Source organism: Malania oleifera, chromosome 9, assembly GCF_029873635.1.
Source record: "Malania oleifera isolate guangnan ecotype guangnan chromosome 9, ASM2987363v1, whole genome shotgun sequence".
NCBI classification, from domain to species: Eukaryota; Viridiplantae; Streptophyta; class Magnoliopsida; order Santalales; family Ximeniaceae; genus Malania; species Malania oleifera.
Genome location: NC_080425.1, coordinates 83,083,607 through 83,109,213, shown reverse-complemented (window position 1 = coordinate 83,109,213; position 25,607 = coordinate 83,083,607). Strand labels below are relative to the sequence as shown.

At 33.5% G+C, this 25,607-nt stretch overlaps 1 protein-coding gene across 1 annotated transcript; it reads right to left on the bottom strand.

Moving 5' to 3' along the window:
* Positions 1 to 14,331: 14,331 nt before the first annotated feature.
* Positions 14,332 to 15,484, bottom strand: LOC131164921 (NDR1/HIN1-like protein 10). The gene has a single exon (XM_058122474.1). The coding sequence runs from the start codon at positions 15,315 to 15,317 to the stop codon at positions 14,541 to 14,543; it is 777 nt and encodes a 258-aa protein (XP_057978457.1). The 5' UTR covers positions 15,318 to 15,484; the 3' UTR covers positions 14,332 to 14,540.
* Between the last annotated feature and the right edge of the window lie 10,123 nt (positions 15,485 to 25,607).

Below are 25,607 nucleotides of genomic sequence, written 5' to 3'. Positions count from 1 at the left end.
TAGGAGATTTTTGTTGTATGGTCCTAGTGTTATTTTTGAATTTTTCGAGATTGTACATATAAACAATATATTGATGATGTAGTAAACTCTAGTATTATGTTCTATGATTGGATGTTGAGATTTTATGTTTACTGCTGCTAGGTTTTTCGCTATATTTGACAGATATCCCCACTACCCATGGGTTCGGGTTGACCATATTTGTTTATTATGTCATATTTGATTGAGGGTCTTTACAATTTAAGTTTGTATATGCTTCTTTGTGAGGAATTTTCTGTTATAAAGATTTCTTGCATTAGTTCCTTGCTCTTTATAAAGTAAGAATTGTGTTTTGGCTATTTTATTTCTGAAAAATAAGGAGTTGTAACTTGATTTGCTTAGTCTTTAAAAAACAATAGTCTAATTAGTTCCTTGGTCCCTATTAGAATAAGGGATTAGTGGAACCTCAAGATGGTTCATCTTCAAAGAGTGTACATAGGCATAGTCAAACCACTATGCAAAATAGTTTGCAATCTCTCTTCCTTTCTCTCTTTAAATTGCTTTCATATTTGGATAATGTACTTGTTTGTTTAATTGCTATAACTTTTATATCAAGTGCTTTTAATTTTGATTAAACTCAATTCACCCCCTTTCTCGGGTCCTCTAAGCTATTATTATTTGATTCATTTCAAGTGATCACAGTCGAAGGACAATCTACAAAGTCGTTCGTTTTTTGGCAACAACAATATGAAACTTCAAAAAACAAGTTGTTGCATTAAGCATTTCATTGATATGTAAAACCATAATTTTTTCTTTTATTCGCTATGCATCTTAAATAATTAAAAGTAATAAATACTTTTGCCATCAATAATCATTTGATATGAATTATGGCAAACACCTTTTTGAACAAAAAGACATACTTTTTAGTATTGTCAAATAAATCCTAAATCACATGAAAGAAAAAACTACTATTTTTCTCATTCTACTTCAACGAAAATTTAGATTAAGAAATATTTAAAATACATAATTAACGTATCAAGTTTAATGCTCGCATATTAATCAATTAACTAGTTAAAAATTAAAATATTTTGTTTACACATTGTCCAATTAATGTTTTACTTGTGAGACAAGATGACATTAATCATACATATATGTGTGTCAAAAAATTGAAACATAAGAAAGAACATACGCTATACTAGTTAAATAAAATTAATTAACAAGCATTAATTTTGTTTTTCATATAATCAATGATTGATCAATTATTGACCAAAAGCACATCTCTGACCATGTTTAAATACGACCAAAAATTATATAAGAACTGAATGGATTAACTATCCTTTTTTTTTTAAAAAAAAGTGCCATTCAAGTCAAATTAAAGTTACCCTTTTGTTAACTAAAACTTTATTAAATTAATTTATGCTATCTTAATCTATGTTTTTATTAATATTCCGTGCTTTTTTCTAATAGCGCATGCCCAATTATTTTTTTCCTTGTTTTGTCTTTATTCATGTGTGTTTATTTTGCGTATATTATTTTTTCTTATTTCTCCTCGCATATTATTTTTAGAAGGTTGTAAGGTGACAATATAAGTAGAGAAAAAGTAATAAGAATTGTCAATATTACAAAATGGGCTAACGTTCTATAATTTGGACTCTTTAAATAAAAAACAATGACTCACTTTCAATTTATATGAATTTGTATGAATTTAAAAGAGATATAATTAAATTTTGTTAAAATCCACATTGATTTAATTTCAATGCTTTAAATTCATTCTATCAACTACAATTTTAACTAATGCATGCAACATACCAAAAAGAAAAAATAAATACTAAAAAATATTTTTATGAGTCAGATATATGAGTGGATTAAAACCCAAATTACGGCAAGCCATTAATCATAATAATATCAAAATTTATTACTGCAAAAGTCAAGAGTTCAAGTTAGCACCCCAAAAAAAGTCAAATTTTGAATTATTATAAATTAATATTGCATATTACTTAGATTTTTTTGAGATCTACTCGTGATCCACACTCGATCAAGATTGTTTAATGGAAGGTGATTTATTTTCCGTTTCTTAATTTTTCATTGCTCATATGATTTGAACTTCAAACATCAAATATAAAGTTTCAAATTTGAGTTGTTATGATGCTTCCTAAGCCTAAGAGTTGTTTGGTTCATAACAATATTAAGTACATCCATCTGTCCTCTCTCTCTCTCTCTCTCTCTCTCTCTCTCTCTCTCTCTCTATATATATATATATATATATGTGTGTGTGTGTGTGTGTGTGTGTGTGTAGGAATCCCAAATATCCAGCCATGTGAAAATAGGATTTTTTTTTTTTTTTTTTTTGCATGTTGCTATAATCTCAAGCATGTCCACCGTCCCTTGACTAGTTCTATCGTATATACTTGGTGGTGCTTAATATTTACAGAGAAGGTGGATGCACTTGGGGAGTGATGATTTTATTTTGTTTTTTGTTTTTAAATAAAAGTTGAGTGTATATGTATAATATATATGATGAAGAGATTTTCTAATTTTTAAAGAAAAAATTTATTTACCCTATATTTTAAGAAATTCTAAATTTGAAACTGTATTGAATTTGAATAAGATCTAATATAAATTTATATTAAAATTTATTAAAATTCACTTAAATTTAAATTTAGAATTTATGCTCTCAAACATTAAGATTATTCTATTCCAATGGATGCCTTTAATGTTTTTAAGTATTATAAGGACATAATAGTCAAACTCTAAACATTATAAAAGCATATATAAAAGCAAATTTTCAAATTGAAAAACTAAAAATAAGGGGGTAAGCTCTCCTTTTCTAAAAACTCATGAACCGGCAATCCTTTTTTCCTTTCACCATATTACCACATTATATTATTGCTTCAACCGATTTCGATTTTGAACTATGCACAATCATTTGTTCCTCGATGTCTCAAAACATCCACCATAAATTTTCATTGTTTAAATAAATTCATATCAAGGATTTTTTTAAAAATTGCTTAAATTGAGACTTAATATTTCTATAGAATTTTTATTTCCTTAAAAACTTTCAAGAACTCATACCTCATGTTCGTGGGGTAGGTTCTTGATCCTTTGAATTTATGGGCTACACTCTATCCGCGAGCCTGATCTGCTCGCCTAGTTGGCTCACCTGAAAAATGGTAAAATAATGGAGTGAGTCGACCCTCAGTAAGTGGAAATATGCTATCACTAGTGTGTGGCAGTTAAGTTAAAAGTACTTTAAAATATAGCAACTGAACTGTAATGCAACAATCTGTAAAACAAATCTATCTTTCTCAATTTAAAATACACTGTATCCTCTGTATTTTCTACTTTATATACTGATAATATCATATTATTCTGTAAAACTATAAACATATATATATATATATATATATATATATATATATAACTGTGCTTTTATCCCTAGGACTATGTTCGTCATGATTTGACCCCTCATGTGCAGCTCGTAGGCGGGACTCTATCTGGTCGGCCCTCCAAATAGGTCATCATACTCTACACTACCTCAGTCCGGCCAAACTGCATCCTCTCCTAAGCTCGGGACTGGCTACTACCTCGTCAAACCGGCCCCCTCAACCTAGTGTACTGGGAAGCTGCATACTCTCCGAGCACGGCTGACGGTACCCACATACTATCTGAGATATGTGGTTGCACTCTATCTGTATCTAGCAACGGTACCGTGCTCTGTAATCTGTATCTATCTGTGTATCTTTCCTTAGGGATCTATTACTATATACATATATACATATATACTCTTTTACTGTGTTCATCATGTTTCCAAAATTACCATAACGCTGTCTTTATGTACTATATATATATATATTGTAAAACTGTATTCTGCATCTGTAGCATCTTGATGCTACCTCTGTATTTCTATCTGTATATTACGGTAATAGGAAACATGGCATAACAAATTCTGTATAAAGCTATGGTATAAATATTGATATGAATAATACTGTATACATGTAACTGTATATATGTATATAAATATATATATATATATATATATCTGTTTCCTGAACTATTCATATAAAGACTGTATATGCATGTACATTTCTCTGCGAATATAAATCTATCTCTGTGTAATCTCATATGTTGGAAAATCATATCAAATGTAAATACTATCTATATCTTTGTATTTAGTATAGAATGATGTTTCATAACAATTGTATAAATTCATTCTTCACATGAAAGTCTACTTAGGCCACACAACATTTATGCTCATTTTCTATAAAAACTGTATAATAGACTGACATAAAAATATGCTTATAAAATCTCTATTAACTCTATTAAAACTCCTAGCATAGCATATTTCCCTTACCTCAACTTTGAAAAGTCCCAATAAAAATCTAACTATATACCCACATGATTCCTAACCCAACATCCTAAAAACACAATGTCCCATAACAAAACATCAGTATTTCTTAGTCTACATCATTTCCTATAATTGTCAGGAAGTCAAAAACTTAATAAAAGACCTTACCCAGAATTGGGGATGAAATTCAACTTCGTTTTCTCGACGATCTGTTCCGGCAAACTCGTAGAGAATTCCACTAGGAGCGTGGTGGTAGCTTCGGATCGTCGATCCGGCGACTAGTGGGGCCAGAAACGAAGAGAGAAGGGAGAGAAAGTCGTAGGGAGAGAGAGAGGAGTGAGAGAGAGCTTCTTAAAATGAAATAATTCCCGAATTTTGTATATATATATGAGCAGGGGATTTCGTCGACCAGACCCTGTATTCGTCAACGAGTCCTTCACAAATTTTGTCGACGAGACGCTATATTCGTCGACGAAAATCAAGCTGCCTCAAAACCCCTCTCAGGTATTTTCTCGTCGATGAACACAGGGCTTCGTCGACGAAATTCTGAAGGCCTTCGTTGACGAGACCCTGTGTTCGTCGACTAGACCCTGTGTTTGTCGACAAAGCTTGGCAATTCTTCTGAAATTATTCCTTTTGTTTCTATATATATTTTCCTCTCTCTTTAATATTTGAATATGAATATTTTCTGGGTCGTTACACGATCAGCACACTTCTTATAAACCACATCGACCATCCAATCTCACACCACTCCATACAGCGGCGTTAACACAAATATCATGATCACGAAGACCATGGACATATAGCAACGGTACCATGCAAGTGCTAGCCTAGACCAAGCCAACCAGATTCTGATATCATATAACATGTTGACCTGATTGGTTACACCCAGTTTTGATTATGACAAATACTCTTGGTACTAATGGTTGTACTGAGAATTGTATGCATTTTCACCTTGTGCGCGCTTTAGGACTAAAAGACTTATCATGATGGCGTGTGGTGTTCGTGCCGATGAATGAAGAATCTTGTGCTGCATTTGTATTTATTATTCAGTTTCTTCATTCTGGTATTTATTTTTTATTATGGACTGTACACCCATATGGCTTGTAATAATTTGCATCATGCATGATAGGTAGGTATGCTCAAATCGACCTTAGTTGGACTTTAGGTACCTTCACGGACCATAGAAAGACCTTAGGGAACACCCTTCAGTTGACTGAAGGTTGACCAACACTGAATTTTTTTGGTGTCTTCAGAACGACCCAGAAATGACCCTAGGACACTCACTATTGCACATGCATGTGTTAGAATTTTGAATAGGGTGTTTGTTGCATGAAATAGGACCGAAATGCACACATTGTGCACTTTCGGTCGACTGACCTTGGCAGTTTATTCTACCTCGGTCGACCGAATTCAGCCTGGGTCAACAATTTGACCTCAGCCCGGTTGACCGAACCCCATAGTTCATTTGTGCCCAGGTCAATCGAAACCTCCTTGGGTCAACATTTTGACCATCTGGTCAACCAAGCCCTCTTTGTACTCCAACTACCTGGTCGACCGAGGATCCTCGGGAGAAATCTCAACTGTCTGGTCAACCGAACCAGCTAGTTCAAAATGGCCCAGTCAACCAAACCTCGAAAATTTGAAAAATCGCCTTCTCCTGGTCGACCGAACCTCTCGGGTTGCCCTGATTTTTACCGCGGTTAAACATATTTTAAACAGGGTTAATTATTTTAAAATGATTTAAAATTTTCCTAATAATGTCCAATAGGTCCCCAACAGCTATAATTCTTCCATTCTCTATAAATAGCCCATCATTTGCAAAAATCAAAAGGGATTAGAAAACTTGATTAGGGCAAAACTCTCTCAACTCTCAAAATCCTATATTAGCCAAATACTTCTTGTAAATACTCACATACTCTTCAATCTTGATTTCTCTAAGCATTGTGAGTATTTCTATAAGGCAATAGTGCGTAATCTCTCTAGCTAATACTCTCTTTTGGTATAAAGTTTGATTGATTTTATTTGAGAGTATAGCCTAAAGTTCTTCCACGGATTTCATTTGATAAATCTTGTATGGGAAGACTTTGAGGGTTGTGGTTCTTGCATTATTGTTGCAAGATACCTAAACCTAGATTTTGTGTGCAAAAATCCTTTTGTGAAAAGCTAGTCTTTCAAACAACTCCATTGTGCTTTAGACATTGAAATATCGTATTGAGTTTGTTTGATTTATCTTGTTTAGTATATTTGAAGCCTTAATCTGATTTTGTGATATTCGAATATTGTGTCTCAAATCTTGGTTAGATACACACTCTAGATCTTGATTGATTATCATACTTGATTGAGTGTTTAGCACACATTAGAGTACTGAGCATATCTACATATCATTCGTGCTTGCATTATTAATTGAGTTGTATTGGTGCACACATCTGCTTTTCTAGAAGCATATTTTCGTGTACAAATTTTATACACATTTGTTGTATTTCTAGGCATGGGCCTGAAGAGGGAGACTAGCCTTGGAATAGTCCCGGATTGGCTTAGACCCGATTAGGAAAGCTAGGTGCGTCGTCTTGTTAAGGCGTGTAGGTTGAGGTCAGCTCCGCTAATTGACCTGGTTAAGGTTGAGGTCAGCCCTGTGTTAATTTGACCTAGTTGTAATCGGTGCCGCTCCACCCTTAAGTGAGCTATTAGTGGAATCCTCGGGCTTGCGAGCTAGAGGCGGGGACATAGGCACAGTTGGCCGAACCCTGATAACATATTGTGCGTGTTCTTTACATTTTCGCAATTTATTTACTGCACGTGTATGTTATGTTGTGAATGATTAGGTTTACATTTGCATAGACAGACCCTAAGTTTTGTAATACTGTTTATCTGGTTTAACCTAAGCGATAAATTTTAAATACCCAATTCACCCCCCCTCTTGGGGTTGCACCAAAGCTAACATAACAAATACTAAAATTGTGATACATAGATATCTCATATCATTTATTTTCACATCAATCATATCATTTTGCATATATACGTGTATCATGAAAATCATCGGCCCGTACGCCGGTATTACACATTTTATCATAGCACGGCCCGTACGCCGGCAAACCATATCATAACATAGCCCATACGCTGGCAAATCACATCCACATAGCACGGCCTATACGCCGGCAAATCATATCCACATAGCACGGTCCGTACGCCAGTTTTTCATAAAAAAAAATCCATATCATAAACACATTTCCAGAATCAGTATCTCATAACATTTTATACTCATGCCACACTAACAGATTTTCATATATTCAACATACGATCATTTTCACAGTATTTTCCAAATATAAATCATATATATATATTTATTTATTTATTTATTTTTCCTAAATCCAGATGCTATATATATAAATACATGTTTTTTTCTCAAAACAAAATTAGCTTAGTTTATTCCCTTACTTGATTCCTGAAAAGCCCCTAAGAAAATCTTCCCCGCACCCGCAGGGTTCCCGACTCAACACCCTGAAAATGAAAACTCCTAGTATTAAACTTCGATATTTTTACGTGTATAACACTTTTATCAACTGTCAAAAGTCTAAATATTGAGTAGAAAACCTTATCCTGGATTTGGGATGGTTTCCACCTTACTTTTACCGACGATCTACTCCGGCAGATTTGAAGAGAACTTCCCCAGGAGGGTCGTGATGACTTCGGATTGTCGATTCGACGAAGATCTGGCCCGAAATCGATGAAAGAAAGGGAGAGAACCGAAGGGGAGAGAGAAAGAAAGAGAGAGTTAGCTTCTTAGAGAAGCTTAAAAATCCAGATTTTCCCATATTTATAGAACAGGGGATTTCATGGACGAGCCCGTCCTTCGTCGATGAATTCTTTATTAATTTCGTTGACGAAATTCAGTTGGCTCAAACCCCCCTCTCGGTATCTCTTCGTCAACGAGTCCCCTGAATTCGTCAACGAATTCTCTTAAGCCTTCGTCGACGAATCCCCTGTATTCGTCGACGAAGCCCCTATATTCGTCGGCTTCATCGACGAAGCCCTGCTGATCCCCTTTTTGTTAGTCCTTCCAAAGTTCAATGTCGTCAACGAACGCTTTGTCGACTGCTTCCTTCTGTTTCCGGCTTCCATTTCCCCTTTATTTTATTATTTAAATACCATTTTTATTCGGGTCGTTACAAATGTCCTCCTAAGTTTTAAGAACATTAGAGAACAAGCACATGCTAATTATCTCAGTGGTTTTATTTTCATTCTCTCGTAGTCTCTCTTCGTATTTTAAATTGCTTATTCTTGAGAGAATTTCTATGAAACTCTTGAAGTTTATTTTGATTATTCAGTAAGAGTTATTTTTTTTTTTTTGGTGGGTTTAAGTTTGTATATGCTTCTTTGAGAGGAATTTTCTATTATAAAGATTTCTTGCATTAGTTCCTTGCTATTTGAAAAGTAAGAATTGTGTTTTGGCTATTTTTTTTCTGAAAAATAAAGAGTTGTAACTTGATTTGCTTAGTCTTTAAAAAACAAGAGTCTAATTGGTTCCTTGGTCCCTATTAGAATAAGGGATTAGTGGAACCTCAAGATGGTTCATCTTCAAAGAGTGTACATAGGCATAGTCAAACCACCATGCAAAATAGTTTGCAATCTCTCTTCCTTTCTCTCTTTAAATTGCTTTCATATTTGGGTAATGTACTTGTTTGTTTAATTGCTATAAATTTTGTATCAAGTGCTTTTAATTTTGATTAAACTCAATTCACCGCCTTTCTCGGGTCCTCTAAGCTATTATTATTTGATTCATTTCAAGTGATCACAGGTCGATGGGACAATCTACAAAAGTCGTTCATTTTTTGTCCGCAACAATATGAAACTTCAAAAAACAAGTTGATGCATTAAGCATTTCGTTGATATGTAAAACCATAATTTTTTTCTTTTATTTACTATGCATCTTAAATAATAAAAGTAATAAATACTTTTGCCGTCAATAATCATTTGATATGAATTATGGCAAACACTTTTTTGAACAAAAAGACATACTTTTTAGTATTGTTAAATAAATCCTAAATCACATGAAAGAAAAAACTACTACTTTTCTCATTCTACTTCGACGAAAATTTAGATTAAGAAATATTTAAAATACATTATTAACGTATCAAGTTTAATACTCGCATATTAATCAATTAACTAGCTGAAAATTCAAATATTTTGTTTACGCGTTTGTCCAATTAATGTTTTACTTGTGAGAAAAGATGACATTAATCATATATATATATATATATATATATATATATATGTATGTCAAAAAATTGAAACGAAAGAACATACACTATACTACTTAAATAAAATCAATTAACAAGCATTAATTTTGTTTTTCATATAATCAATGATTGATCAATTATTGACCAAAAGCTTTGGCCATGTGAGTCTTCTTTGACCATGTTTAAATACGACCAAAAATTATATAAGAACCGAATGGATTAACTGTCTTCTTTTTTTTTTTTTTCAAAGTGCCATGCCCAATTATTTTTTTCCTTGTTTTGTCTTTATTCATGTGTGTTTATTTTGCGTATATTATTTTTTCTTATTTCTCCTCGCATATTATTTTTAGAAGGTGACAATATAAGTAGAGAATAAATAATAACAATTGTCAATATAATTACAAAATGGGCTAACGTTCTATAATTTGGACTCTTTAAATAAAAAACAATGACTCACTTTTAATTTAATATGAATTTGTATGAATTTAAAAGAGAAATAATGAAATTTTGTTAAAATCCACATTCATTTAATTTCAATGCTTTAAATTCATTCTACCAACTACAATTCTAACTAATGCATGCAACATACCAAAAAGAAAAAATAAATACTAAAAATATTTTTATGCCGATTAAAACCCAAATTACGGCAAGCCATTAATCATAATAATATCAAAATTTATTACTGCAAAAGTCAAGAGTTCAAGTTAGCACCCCAAAAAAAGTCAAATTTTGAATTATTATAAATTAATATTGCATATCACTTAGATTTTTTTTAGATCTACTCGTGATCCACACTCGATCAAGATTATTTAATGGAAGGTGATTTATTTTCCGTTTCTTACCATTTTTCATTGCTCATATGATTTGAACTTCAAACATCAAATATAAAGTTTCAAACTTGAGTTGTTATGATGCTTCCTAAGCCTAAGAGTTGTTTGGTTCGATGGTCAAGTTAAGCTATGATAAACTCTTTGTTCATGTTTAGTGCAATACATGAGAATATGATTAGCTAATAAGGTGGCTTCGCCTTTTTATTTGAGACTGAGATGATTGATCCTCACGACCAGCCAAAGAAAGATTGGATGGGGATCCTCTCGACCCTTCTCTTTGCCCTATCATCCTCTAATTCTTCTCAACCGTAAATTCTGTTTTCCTTTTTCTTTCGATCTCATCCTTTAATATTAGTATTTTACCTATAAATTGTGAAGACCTGTGCGTATTGTTATTAGCTATTAGTATTTTACCTATATATTTGTTGAAGGGTTTGATTACTTGAAAGAACCTTCAATTAATGAGTAATTGGTAGTATAGATTTGATGTAGCAAAGATAGTTAAAATTTTGTGATTTTAATTTTTAAATTTTTTTAATCAATTAGAACCAAAAATATCTCAACTCGCGTGCCCATGAGATGTAAGAGAGAAAATTCTACCCAAATCAAATGTTATTTTAGTATTTTAAATGATTAGCCTATTTAATGAGTGTTGTAATTCAAATATGAGACACAATAATAATCATAATTAAAAAATGAAATCTAACTCATTACAGTCTAAGCTTGTAAATCTCGGCCACTAAACTAAATGTACTTGTAAGGATACTTGGCTTAAGATAAAATCATTTTCCCTGAGTATCATTCCAATAACTTTAGAAATTTATGTTTACAGATTTCACATAAATAATTTATGAAAAAATGAAAAGAAAATTCGTGAACGAACCAAGCCCATATACCAGAAAAATAAATAAAATAAAAAATCATATATATATATATATATAATAACTTTATAATATATGTATAACAACCTTGTACTTGGAAGCTATTGTTTAATTACAATATTTAAATATGTCAATCAAAATTATTCAAAACCATATTTGCATCCCGAGATTCTAATTGTCATTATTAAAGATTACTCATTCACCCTCATAGCTAGGGGTGAGAATTCGGTTAATTGAAATAATAAAAAATTTTCGATTTAAAAATCTCATTAACTGAACTGACCAAAATTTCATATTTAACCGAACTCAAAACTAACCGAAATAAATTTTAGTTAAATCGGTTAACCGACTTAATATTTGAATATATATATATATATATATATATATATATATATATATAAGTTTAATATATAATGTATAAAAAATAAATAAAATTTTAGTATAAATATAATATATAAAATATTTTAATATAATATATATATAATTATTTATTATTTATTCATACTATTTGGTTAACCGAATCGAAAACCAAAATTCAATGCAAATGAAAATTGAATCGACCTGAATAAATTTTTAACCAAATCAAATCGACAGAATTTATTCAATTATTTCGGTTGTAACCGAATTATGCTCACTCCTACTCATAGCGCATAGCACTTATTAAAGAAACCAAAATTTTGAATACTCTTACCCTAACTTTGAAGATGCCTTAAATTTGGAGTTGTATTGAATTTTGAGAAGATGTAATATAAAAGCATAACAAAATTTGCTTCAATCCATATAAATCCAAATCTAAGGTTTGAAATCCATACGCCCAAACATTGCCTTACTTTAGGTTTGAAGAAGCCTTTAATTTGGATTTGTATTAAATTTAAATTAGATGTAACATAAAAATCATATTAAAATTTGTTGAAATCCACCTAAATTCAAATTCAATACTCCAAATCTATACTTTGAAATAAAGCATTATCATAAATATTACAATTTACTTATTTTTACATATTATATGAAAATGATATACATCTCAAGAATTTGTTATATAAAATGTATCTCACATAAACGAAATCCAAGCTATTCTTATTAATCCAAGATTACTACTCTCTGATATCAACTGTGACAATCTTGGCTCCAACTCCAGTGAATTACTATCCATCTTAAACTAGTAGCCTCACGAAAAAATAATTATTTTATAAGTATAAGATCTCTCTAGAAACCATATGATCTGATTTTAGGAGCTCTGAAAAAAGTGTAAGAAACACGTGTGAGTGGACATGCATAAATCAATAGATATGGTGGGGAATGAGGGGAGAGAGAGAGAGAGAGAGAGAGAGTAATAAATAAAGAAGAGAGAGGGAGGAGGTGGCGTGGTGAAACGTGTGACGCAAATTACAAGCTGGTGTGGGCTGGGCATATATGCACTAATAATGATACTTCGGTTGTTTGAGCTGAGACCGACTTAGAAGATGAGTCCAGCTTTCATTTCCCAGTTGGCCAATTCCCATTACTTTTTATTATTATTATTATTATTATTATTATTTTTATTTTTATTTTTATTTCTCCTGCACCGATTTCTTACCATTTATTTTATGACGTCTCCTTTAACATAAATATTTAGAAGGGGTGACTTTTTTTTGGCATAAATTTTTTTAAGCTATGCTAAAATTTAAAGTCATTAAAATAATATGGTTTTGAATTCAGACTAATCAAGAAATTATCGTATTTATCCAAATATAAATATTTAAAGAATTATTTTATATCAATAAATTTTAAATTTGATGTGAAAAATAATTTCTCATAATGTTTCCTACTCACCTACAACTATTTTAGTAGGGCATTAGAATTACAAATTCCCACCGACGAAAACGAGCAATTCAATTCAATATAATAGAGGGTTTATTTATTTTGCACAAGAAAAAAAATAAACAATTTCCCCAAGTGGAAATTTTTTAAAACAAATTAATTATATATGGCAATAAAAAAAAAAAGCATATATAAACAAAAAAGGCCCCCACCCCTACCCACTCACCCACTCTTGCTACATGCCTATCACAAGGTGGCAATTAAATAAATAAAACAAAAAAATAATTATGAGACAATTAGGCATAAAAGGGGAACAAATATTTATACTTTTTTTTTCTTTTTATGCCAATCATATGAGATTACGGACCTTTAAAAGTCATCCGTCTCTCTTTATAAATAATTGGTGAAAGTATTTTTAAACCAACTTCACATTTAACCTAGTGGACTTTAATTTTTTATTTTTCCTTAATTTAAATGTTGAAATTAAAATTTTGTGTTTTTTTATAATTATTTTTATTTTGTTGGATTTTATTTTTTTATTAAATGAAATATTAAATGGGTAAATTAATAATATCGCAACAGAAGGTTAAAATAATTAATAAAAAATTAGGTTCCAAGTAAAAGTATTATTTTACATATTCTCTTTTCGAGAAAGCTCGTTTATAGGCTATCTTCATAACACAAAAAAAATATGAAAAAAAAAAGATTTGGATCAAAATAATAAAAATTATATGAAAAGAAAACATAATAATTTTTTTCTCATTCTACTCCCCGTAAAAATAATTAATCAAAGAAGTAAAAAAGAAAACATAGTGATTGGGTTATTAAATCAAAAAAGAAACAAAAGGTTTAAAGTTTTTCATTATATTGGCATTAGAAAAAACATTAATTTCATATATTGAAATTTAAAACAAAAATTTTTAATTTAATTTTAAAAACTTAAATAAAATGTGATTGGGTTTTTCTAAGTTCATAAAAATTCGAACGGGAAATCTAAAATTCATTTTCATATAGGCATTAATGTTGCAGATTTCCAATGTTGTTAAATAATCTTAGAAATAAATTGTCACTATTAAAGATTAAAAAAATAGAAAAATAGAAATATTCAATTAAAATTTCCCTTTAGATTTGGGCACCAAAATTAATTAATCATAAAAGAAAACTCCAAATTCCATTTTCCTTCCATCATTTTCCTGACAAACAAACAGCAGATGAAGATATTATTAAAAAAAAATACAATTATGTCAACAGCAAAGAAAAACACCAAATGCATTTTTATATATATAATAAAATTCCTGTTTCCTTCTGCAACTAAACAGTAAAACACAACAAATCTTCTTCCACCATTTACATTATCAATATATCATCAACCCCCAAAAAAAAAAGAAAAAATTAAAACCAAATTTAAGAAAACAATTTAAATTCAGTGAAATCAACCAAACCCCATTTGCTCATTTTGCCGTACTACTCAAAATGTCCATTTCCAGATCTTGATTCTGAAATCAACCTTACAATTCACGTGGGACGTCTTTGCCGCCGATGATTTCCCGGTGGGAACAGTGGCTCGAATCCCGTCGCAGGAGACCCTGATTGGGACCTTCCGAGTCTTAACTCCGACAACCTTCACTCGAACCTTAGTGTCCAACTGAACCTCCAATGGCAAACCGTTCTTGCTCTTCAGATCCGACTTCAGAGAACCCGCAGAGGCATCGTCGAGAGTCTGGCCGCCGCTCGAGATCGTAGCTTTCAGCACCGTTGTGTTCTTGGTCTCGTGCACGAAAGCCGGGAAAGCGCCGACGCCGACGCTGACGCCCTTGGATTTGATGGAAATCGCGATTGGATCGTAGTAGAAAACGAGCTTTTTGTTGGGATTGCGAGCGTTAACGGTGAGATTGAACTTGGCGGCAAGTTTAGAAGAGGAAGTGATGTTGAATTGGGAGGTGCGGAAGGTGGAGACGGAGAAAGTGGGGACAGCAGGGCGGAAAAAGAGCCAGAAAAGGAGGCCGAGGACGGCGAGGATGACGATAAGAAAGACGATGAAGACGGTGAGCCAGATGCAGCAGCGGCAGCAGCAGCTCCGCCGGGAGCGGCGGGGCTCGGGCCGGGGGTGGTAGTTGGGGCGGGTGGCGCCGTACAGCTGGGATTTGGGGGCGGGGAAGGAGGGGCTAATGGTGCCGTTCTGGGTTTGGCCGCCTCCTCCCTGTATTGGTTTGGGTTTCGCAGAGGGGTGGACCTTATCCGCCATGGCTGCTTCTTCTTCCTCTGTTGCTTTTTTTGGTTTTCGTTTTCCGGCGAGGGAGAGAGATGAAAGAGGAAAGAAGAAGAAGAAGAAGAAGAAGAAGAAGAAGAAGAAGGGAGGACGGTGGAATGTGAAAGAGAGAGAGAGCAAATTTATGCTACGGAAAACCAATTTCGACGCGGGTTTATTTATTTATTTATTTATTTTATGTAAAATACTTATTTTTATTTTTAAAATTTTTATTTACGATTTAAATTTTTGCCGAAAATAGAATCCTCATCCCAAACACGCCTTTGCGATTTCAAAACCCAAAGTATGTAACTGTAAACGTGTGCAGTTTTTCTGAAAATAGAACCTCAATTTATGGCTAAAAAAGAACATTAATTAATTTTGAAAAATATTAATCATTTAGGCGTATAAAAAAAAAGAATAATAAACTCTTGCATAGCCCAATTTGTTTTTAAATAGAATTTCTCTTAATAGAAGGCTGCACATATTCCTATTGGTTGCATATTATTATTTTAATTTGATGGCATAACATATTTTAAGCAATAAATAAAAATGTTTTTTCATTGTAATCTGAAAAGAAAGAAAATGTGAAGATTTTTACTACTATTTTTTATTTTGAAGTTTTCAATCTTTATTTTTAGAAAATTATAACCTTATATATTTGTTATAATTTGTTGAGAATTCACTTATGATCAATGATGAGTGTTTATATACATGGTTGGACCCAATACCTAATAGTCTTAAACTTTTGAACCAAGTTTGTGCTTACTTATGCATATTAAGTCAATCCATGGATTCCTTTTGTGCTAACAAGTGGTATCAGAACCAAAGTTTCGTAATTCTAGGCGAGTAACATTATAAACAATAAAAAATTGAAGCGTGAAACTAATTCTCTCGAGGTGCTAACAATTAGAGGACCAAGTGTGTGATCAAGGCCAATAATGATCATTTAAGCTTGGAAGATAGATCTGAATAGGGTCAAGATGTGGGAGGTAAGATTGGTCCGGAGGCATATGGAATGCAATTCGAACCACGTAGGGTGTTGTGGTAAGACCTACTTGAACAACTGTTAGAGAATTATTACCATGTTAGAGAACTCATCCTCGAAACCTAGGTATTAAGGAGAAAAAGTTAAGAGGATCTTATACTGGTTTTGGAACTGCTCACAGAGACGATGTGTAACTGGACAAACATTAACAAAAATTGAATTTACTCTCATAAGAGAAAGATGATTTCCGTTCAAGGGGAAGCAGTTAGAATTCTCAACATAATTCACAAGTGAGGGGGAGATTGTTGAGAATTTCACTTGTCATGGATGATGGGTACTTATATACATGGTTATGCCCAATACTCAATAGGTTTAAACTTTTGGATCAAGTTTGTGTTCACTCATGCGTATTAAACCCACCCATGGATTCCTCTAGTTCTAACATAATCACTGATAAAGAGATAATGTAATTTGCATTTCAATATGTACATAGTTAGTTCGTTACGATAAGGTTCACATCGGGTTGTGGTTCAAATTTTTAGGACGATCCTACTATGTTTGGTTTGCACAACAAAAATGGGCGAAAAAGGAATCAAATAAAATTTTGAATGGAAGTATGATAAAATCAAGTGAAACTTCAATTACATTTCCCTTGATTTCATTTCATTCTTATATGCCAATCATGCGCTAAGTAAGAGGGAAATTTTCACATGAAAAGCAATACATCTATGATCATAGTAATGGAAGTGTCCAACAACTTATCACGATATGAAAATATCTTAGGTAATGTTTGAAAAAATTGGATTCTGAACTTTAAATAGATTTGTATAAATTTAGACAAAACTCAACAAAATTTAGTGTTATATTTTGTCTAAATTCATACAAAAACCTAAATCAGTCCCGAAATCTATGCTCTTTGTCATAAATTCAGGTTTCTATAAATTTAAATAAAATATATTACGAAATTATATAAATAGTCACATGAAAAACTTAAAAGCTCTAGCGCTGCATTTGAAAGCATAAGTTTTCAATTTTGCATTTGAATTTGTGCAATTTGAAAAAATTTCAATTCATTTTTTTTTTCTTAATTCTATTTTTGTTCATAATAAATTAATATTTTTATAAACTCATAAGCGAAATATACTTTTTTTTTTCTTCTTTTACACTCTAATCCGAATAAAAAATATATTTTTTTTGGGTGAGGTTGAGACAAACAAGATGAAATTAGAAGGAGCGGGGAAAGCATAAGATTAAATGATTAATGGGAGAATAAGGGAAGGGTGGTTTTTGATGAGTGAGAACACGTGCAGAACACGTGCAGTGGAAAAAATGAACAAGTGAGGTATCATTTTCAGAGACGGCTTCGTTTCACCCAATTGGGCATTTCTGCGTCTCTTTCCGACTTGACGACTTCCAAATTTCCAATAATCGCGATGAGATGAAGACCCCTGATCGGACGGCCACTATTGGTCAAGAGCTGCCCCAGGTCTACCTTTTTCGGGCTACCAATCATGTGATGATGCAGCACTAAGTCAGCGTGTGTGTCAGTGTGTCTTTGTTTTTATTATTATTATTATTAGATGAAACAAAAAAATAAGGTAAAGATTAAACAATTATTTTTTTTTGGATTACGCACCGGGTATCCACGTGTCCGTTTTATGGTTCACGTGACTAATCCTACGCTCCTTGAAGTTGACCCCATAACTCCAAAGGAAAGGTAAATTCAGAAGTACAGGGACGGAATTAAACAATTATTGTTATGACTAAAGACTGCCACCCAATCATAAAAATGCAGTAAAATAATTAATGGTTATGAATCAAAATATTTTTTAATAATGAAAATGATAAAATTGTGAAGATAACTAAGGGCAATTAATTAAAGTAGCCTAGGAAGTAGGGATGTGACCGGTTTGGTTCGGTTCGATTATTGGTCAAATCGAAAATCGAATCAAAAATTGTGGTTTTTGAACTTCTTGAACCGAAACCGAAACCAAACTGAATGTGTTATCCCGTGGAGAACCGAACATTCGACCGTTCTATTATGATTTTTTTTTTTCAATTTTTAACTGATTTTCAAAATAATTTAGCATTTTTTTTCATATGAGTTGTTGACAATCTATTGGACATTTTGATTTTTTATAATGTTTCATAATTTTAACAAAATTAAACATGTTATATTGTTTAGACAGCTGAAAACGTGTTGGTTTTGTTGGACCTTTTCTTTTTGTTCCTAATTCTTACTAGCTTAGTATAGACCTGGTAAAGCAGATCTGGTTGGATAATCCATGGCGGATAAGGTGGATTATCTGGTGAATAAATTATAATTCATATTCGACTCGTTTAAGTGGCGAATTAGGAGGTTACGGTCGGATAGTTCATGGCGGATGGGCGGATAATCTACCATTCTCAAATATAATTTTATTAATAATTTATTTTGTGTCATAATAATTTAAGTTGTATACGACAACTTGCGTTAGTTTGTGTATTAACTATATCAATCATTCAATCGTTTATATTAATTAACAACTCCTGATTCATGTAAGTAAAACTGTAAGCATTAAAACATAATAAATTAGTCTTAATCTAACTTAAAATAGAAACTTAAACCGTGTTACTCGTGTGAGTCTCTCTTTAAACACAACTATTTTCAAATCGTATTTGCTCATCTGTACAATGTAAAACAACTATGATCTTCTCAATCTCCCGAATCCAATTCTCAGCACGGATCGGGTCGATACTCCCTGCGAAGGTAGGGGGTTTTAGTTGGGTGAACTATTCATAGAACCTCCCAGCTCAATCGTGGGACGGTCCTATTCTAAGGACCTAAAAATTATAATAATTAAATAATAAAGAAGAATGAGGATTAAAAAGGGGTCAAAATAGGGTTCGTTGACGAATACCCTAGTTTCGTTGACGAATTCCCTGAAGGATTCGTGGATGAAGTTTAGTACTCGTCGACGAAGAGATACTGAGAGGGGCTGTTTCAGACACATTGGTTTGTCGACGAGATCCTTGGATTCGTCGATGAACTCCCTTTTTCGCCTCGTCAACGAGGCCACGTGTCTCATTGACGAAGCCACATGTCAGGACACCTATAAATAACAAAAATCGGGATTTCAGCGAGAGAATCATTTTTTCCTTCTTTTTCCCTCTCTACAAACGATTGCTCTGACTTCTCTTTAGATTTTTTGCCCCATTTCTCCCCGGTTTGACGATCAGAAGCAACCACGATGATCCTAAGGAGATTTTCTACAACTTAGTCGGAGCAGAATGTTGATTTGAGAAGTTTGGGGATCATCCCAATTTCAGGACAAGTAGATTATTTTGGTATTTCCAGTATTACCAGGTTTATCTGAGTCTAGATGTTGTGTTGTATGAGAATATACTGGTGTTTTGTGGAGTAAAATTAAGGTGTTATGATTTCAGGGTTAGGGTATTTTTGGGATCTTGCAGGCATGAGTTGAGGACCTCGGCGGTTATTTTCCCAAGAATCCAGGTAAATTATAGTTTAGGAAATTTACGAATAGGCAGATTCAGGAAATATGAGTATGATGATTTTTTGAAAAATTCAGTGTTTTACTAGGGAATTTGTATATGTGTAATTATAGGATTTTGAGGTTGGTACACCGAGGGTGTGAGGATTGAATTGGAGGCAAGCCATCCAGTCAGATAGGGAAGGGAAATATGCTATGCAAGGAATTTTGAAATGTTTATCAGTAAATTATATGTTTTTCCATATTATTATATAGTACACAAATTATTTGTATATTAGAAGATATAGTTTTCAGAATATGGAATATTTATTTATTTAGTTGTGTGGCATGAGACATTATCAGATCAGTACAGAAATCCTATAGTTTTAGATTATTATGATTTACAGTATGTATGCAGAAATATGTTTTATCAGATTTTACAAAATTATGAATTACAGTGTATATACAGACAAATATTTTATAGCATTTACAGATTATCATGATTCCCAGAATTTTAAAGTCATAACACTATGATATTACAGTTTATACAGTTCATATATTACAGACTAGTTATTACAACTATTACAGTTAAGATATTAAAGTATTTTCATAACAGTTTTTGGTGTTATGGTTACTTTCGAATCATGATGAAACGGTAAGATGTATATATAGAGAATAGTATGATACAGTATCAAACCCTGATGAATTAGTTCAGATATCAGTAGAGTACAGTACCGTTGCTATTACAAATTAGAGTGCAACCACACATCTTAGATAGTGTGTGGAGGATTCCGTCAACCGTGCTTAGAGAGATTGCAGGCTCCCTAAGAGACTAGGTTGAGGTGGCCAGTTTGACGAGGTAGATACTAGTACCGTGCCTTGGAGGGATTGCAGATGGCCGGGCTGAGGATTGGTAGAGTTATAGTTGACTTATCCTCATAGGCCAACTAGAGTTAAGTCCTGCCTACGGGCCGCACAACCTTGTCATAAGGGGTTAAATCATGACGTATAGTTTTTTAGGATAAATATCACAGTTATGTAAATGTATATAGATTTATAGAATATCAACAAATATATTATGATACTAGAAGTATGAAAAAGCAGAAAAACTTAGATATTACAGTTGCATTTTAAACTATAATAGATGCAAGTTATATTGTATATTGTTTTACCAGTTTTTAAAGTTTCAAATATTTATCAGTATAATATTTATGGAACTTAGTCGCCTCACACTAGTAATATCATATTTCCTCTTACTGAGCGTTGTCTTATCATAGTGATTTAACATTTTTCAGGTGATCCAGTTAGACGAGCAGATCAGGCTCGCCAATAGAAGGATTATTACACTGCCCTGGTTGTGGGGTAAGTGTTTTCAGGGAGATGTGTTTTGGGTAGTTTTTGTAATAACCCTAAAAAGGGATATAGAAGATTAGTGGAGTGATTTCCAAAAAAATAAAAAATAAATAAATAAATAAATAATTAATTAATTAATCAGATTTAAAAAAATAAAAAATTTAATTAAAATTTTATTTTATTTTATTAATTAAATATATTATTATTATTATCCTCCTAAAGTTTGCTAGAAGCTTAAGGAGATTCAAAATTTTAATTTGGTTATTCTTCTCTTCTTCTTCTTCTTCTTCTTCTTCTTCTTCTTCTTCCTACGCATGCAGACTCTCTCTCTCCTCTCATTCTCTCTCCCTCTCTCCTCAATTTCGTGACAGATTTTTGCTCGATCGAAAATCGGAAGATACCGCTGGACTCCATTGTCCGCTACCGTCAATTCTATTGGAGCGGATCGGTGGTAAGAGCGGCGTAGATGTATCTCCTAGGGTAAGTCAATTTCCCCTTTTTCTTTAATTTCTTACAAAATATAAGTCTAATCGACGAACGGACACCACCACTAGGGATGATTCTCTACAAGTCTAGCAGGACGGAATTCTCGTGGAGTCGTCGTAGGCAAAACCCCAAATTTGGGGTACAGGGTTATTAAGGGGCTTATTTTTAATTAATTATGATTAATTTAAAAATGCTAAAATGTTGAGCATCTACAGTTGAAGTAGGATTTCTGGAATCTAGGGCTCGGGTGAGCGCCGCAGGTGTAATTTTGGGACCCGCAGGTAAAATTTAAAAAATTAAGTGAGGGTGTTAAATATTAGTTTAAATATTAATTTGAGGTATATGGAGCATAGGGAAGGTTAGATGAGTATTATTTTGGAGAAATAGATTAATTAATCTGGGAAAAATGTAAATTGCAGGAGTTGAATTTCGAGCGCCAAGGGCGTAGAATTTGGGTGTTAACGAGTCTCTTAGTAAGCCAAGTAAGGGAAATAAATTATAGTAGTGTTTTTAGAATTAGTATTTGAATTAATATGTGAAAATGAGCATATGATATTTTGTATGAAAATTATTATAATATAAATATCAGATAAATTGTGTGGCATTTGAGTAATTGTAAATTGTGATATTTTGAAGTGTAAAATATAACGATGAGTAATTTCTGAGAAAATATTGAAATGAGAATTACTGATGTGATTAGTGAAAAATAATAAAATATGATATTTATATGTGAGTAGAAATGTTTTGTCTGAAAAATGAGATTTTGTGAATTACTGATGTTGGAAAATAATGAAATGTGGTATTTATATGTGAGTGAAAATTATTTGCATGAGAAATGAGTTTGTACCAATTACTGGTATGAGTATTTTGAAAAAATGTGAAAAAATGTGAAATATGATATATATTATCACGAAATGATGAAATGTTCGCAGAAAATGATGAGAATATTTATATTAAACTGAATTGTGATATACTGGAATACGATTGATAAAATGCCAATAATGCATAATGATTGCGGGTATGTGATAGTGAACCCTGATGGATGGTTATGATATTGAGCATGGTACCATTGCTAGTGGCGTTAGTACAACCACACGAACTCTTAGAGCATGTGGCGTGACAGTCGACTGTGCCATTTTGTAGGGTTGTTGGGCCCCCTGAGTCCGGATCAGGGTTATAGGCCGGCCAGTCATACTACAGACGTGATATGTGATTTGATATTTGATTTAACCGGGTCGGCCAACTGCAGTTAGATCCAGCCTTCGGGCCGCACAACCTTGACCATGGGGGGAAGCATGGCGTGGATAGAAAGATCCTCAGGGTGGCCATGAGTTACAGACGTGATGTTGGTATTTGATTCCAAGGATACTCATGAGCCAGAAAGTAAAATTGGAAACGGAAAGTGAAAGAATGATAAAATTGGCTAAAATGAGAAATGAAAGAAAGAATGGAAATTGAGAAATAAAGAATGATAAAATTGAGAAATGGAACCCTGTGAGTTGATAATGTACATATTTGAGGTGAAGTGAAACTCTCCGCCTGAGGGCTTGCTGAGTAAGGTGAGTGCCCTGATAGGTATCAGACGTGGCCATACATGGCTGCATAATGTGTTAGGGCAGAGGGAAGCTACCTGTATGAGCGGGTAATCTTCCCTATTCTCAGGAACTTCGCGGATAATTATGTGTTGAAATTATTGAATTTAAGAAATGATTTTAAAGCTTATAAAAACTTGTGTTGTATATCTATATAACTATGAGAATATATTTGTCATTGTATTTTCTCAGGTGAAATGATGATTTGAAAAGTAAAGCGTATTATAATTGTACTAGGTGATAGAGCTCCGTGATCATAGGGAGTTAGAACCCTGATATACAGGGTGAGTTTGGACTAGGGAGGTGTGATTCCCTAGGGTTATATTATTTTTGGATATGAGATAGTATTGTGTAAATATGAATGTTAATACTTTGAATATTGTATTCTGGATGATATAAATATAATGTCTTTCGCTGTTAGGTTGTAATAATGAAATAACTTTTTACCCGGTACCCAATGCTGGTCAGGTCGTATAAATGGTAGTAGGGTTGTTGACGTGGCCAATTTATGAATGATATGGATGAAGAGTGAATATTTATTTATTATTGAAAAAAAAATTGTATGAAAATCGGGGCGTCACAATTTTCCAAGGTTTTGGTGGATGTTATTGGGAGGTGTGTTTTGTGTATGTATATTTTAGGGAATTATTGAATTCTGCCGTTGTAAATATGGATGTACAGTTTTATGTATTCCGCTGTGTAGATGTGCAAAATGAACAAGGTTTCCTCAGTGCTCATTTGGGGCCTGAGATGTTATAGTAGATAGTCCAATGGTATCAAAGTAAATTAACTTTCAGTATATAGTAAAGTTTAATTAAAAAAAATGGTAGAGATTTTCGGGTCGTTATAGTTTGGTATCAGAGCCTTGGTTTGCTAGGTTCTGTAGACTCTAGAGTGCAGCAAAAAATAATACTAGAATTGTAGGAATGAAATTTTGAGAAGAATAGAACAGAATATCAGTGAGTTAATGTTGGGAAATTAGGATGAGAATTTGGGATTTTATTCTGCAGTCTGGAAGCAGGAATTTCGAGGTGGTTTTTGTGATTTTCCTAGGATGACGATTTTAAGAAAACCATAGTAAACTATCGTTGATTTTTATTTCCATATGGTAGGACTAGACCCTAAATTAGTGATAGGAGGTATGGGGTACTTTAGTTAGAGTAGCATTGTAAGGTTTGGATTCTCAGAATATTTTGGTTTTATTGCAGAATGGACCTAGGAGGTAGTAGTGCCCATGCTAGCGACAATGATGGAGCAGGATCGTTTGGCATGGGAGGCGAGGAATCAGATGCTATATTACGCAGCGTAGCTTAGCAGGTTATGGCTGAGATTGCATGGAGCTCCAGGGAGTGAGGAGGTCCATCTACTATGCAGGGGTGCACGATAGAAAAATTTACGAAGATGAACCCACTAACATTTTCAGGAGTAGTTGATCCTGCAGTTGCTGAGAACTGGATACAGGAGATAGAGAAGATACTGACAGTGTTTCACTACACCGACGAGCAGAGGGTCCTCTATGCCACATATAAGTTGGTAGGACAGGCCGAGAGATGGTGGACGACCACGAAATTACTAGAGGAGCAAAGACCCATCCTAGTGCCAATGACCTGAGCCCGATTCAGAGACATATTATTTGATAGATATTATCCTGCCACGGTTAGGGATGCTTAAGTACAGGAGTTTCTGAGTTTGACATAGGGATCGTTGACAGTTCAGCAGTACGCGACGAAATTCATTGAGTTGTCACGATTCGATCCATATATAGTGCCGGATGAAGTTAAGAAAGCTAGGGTGTTCGAAAGGGGCTTGAGGCGAGACATATTTAAGCAGGTGGTAGTACTGAAGATGTAAGATTTTACTGAGCTGGTTGACAGAGCCACGGTAGCAGAGGAGAGTGAGCAGGCAGACGTGGGAGTACCAAGCCAAAGAAAGAGGCCCGCGCCATCGGGTTTTCAAATAGGTTCCAGTCGAGGCCCATGGAGAGGAGACAAATATGGAGGAGGCCAGAGACAGATTATAGGGCACAGTGGTGTTCAGGGTGGGCAGTTTATTCCTATTTGTCCTAGATGTGGCCGGAGGCACCCAGGTGAATGTCGGTTGGGAGAGAATGTCTGCCATCGGTGCAGGAGATTTGGCCATATGGCACGATCATGTCGGGGACCTCCGATCCATGCACCAGCTCATAGACCAACTTAAGGTGGTTATCAAGCGCCCCGTGGGGGCCAGCAAAGGAACATAACACCGACGAGGGTTTATGCATTGACACCGGGAGATGCTGAGACTGATGGAGACGTCTTGACATGTATCCTTATTATTTTACCATATAAAGTTGTTGTTTTATTTGATATAGGTGCTACCCATTCTTTTGTATCATCGGGGTATGTTAAACTATCTA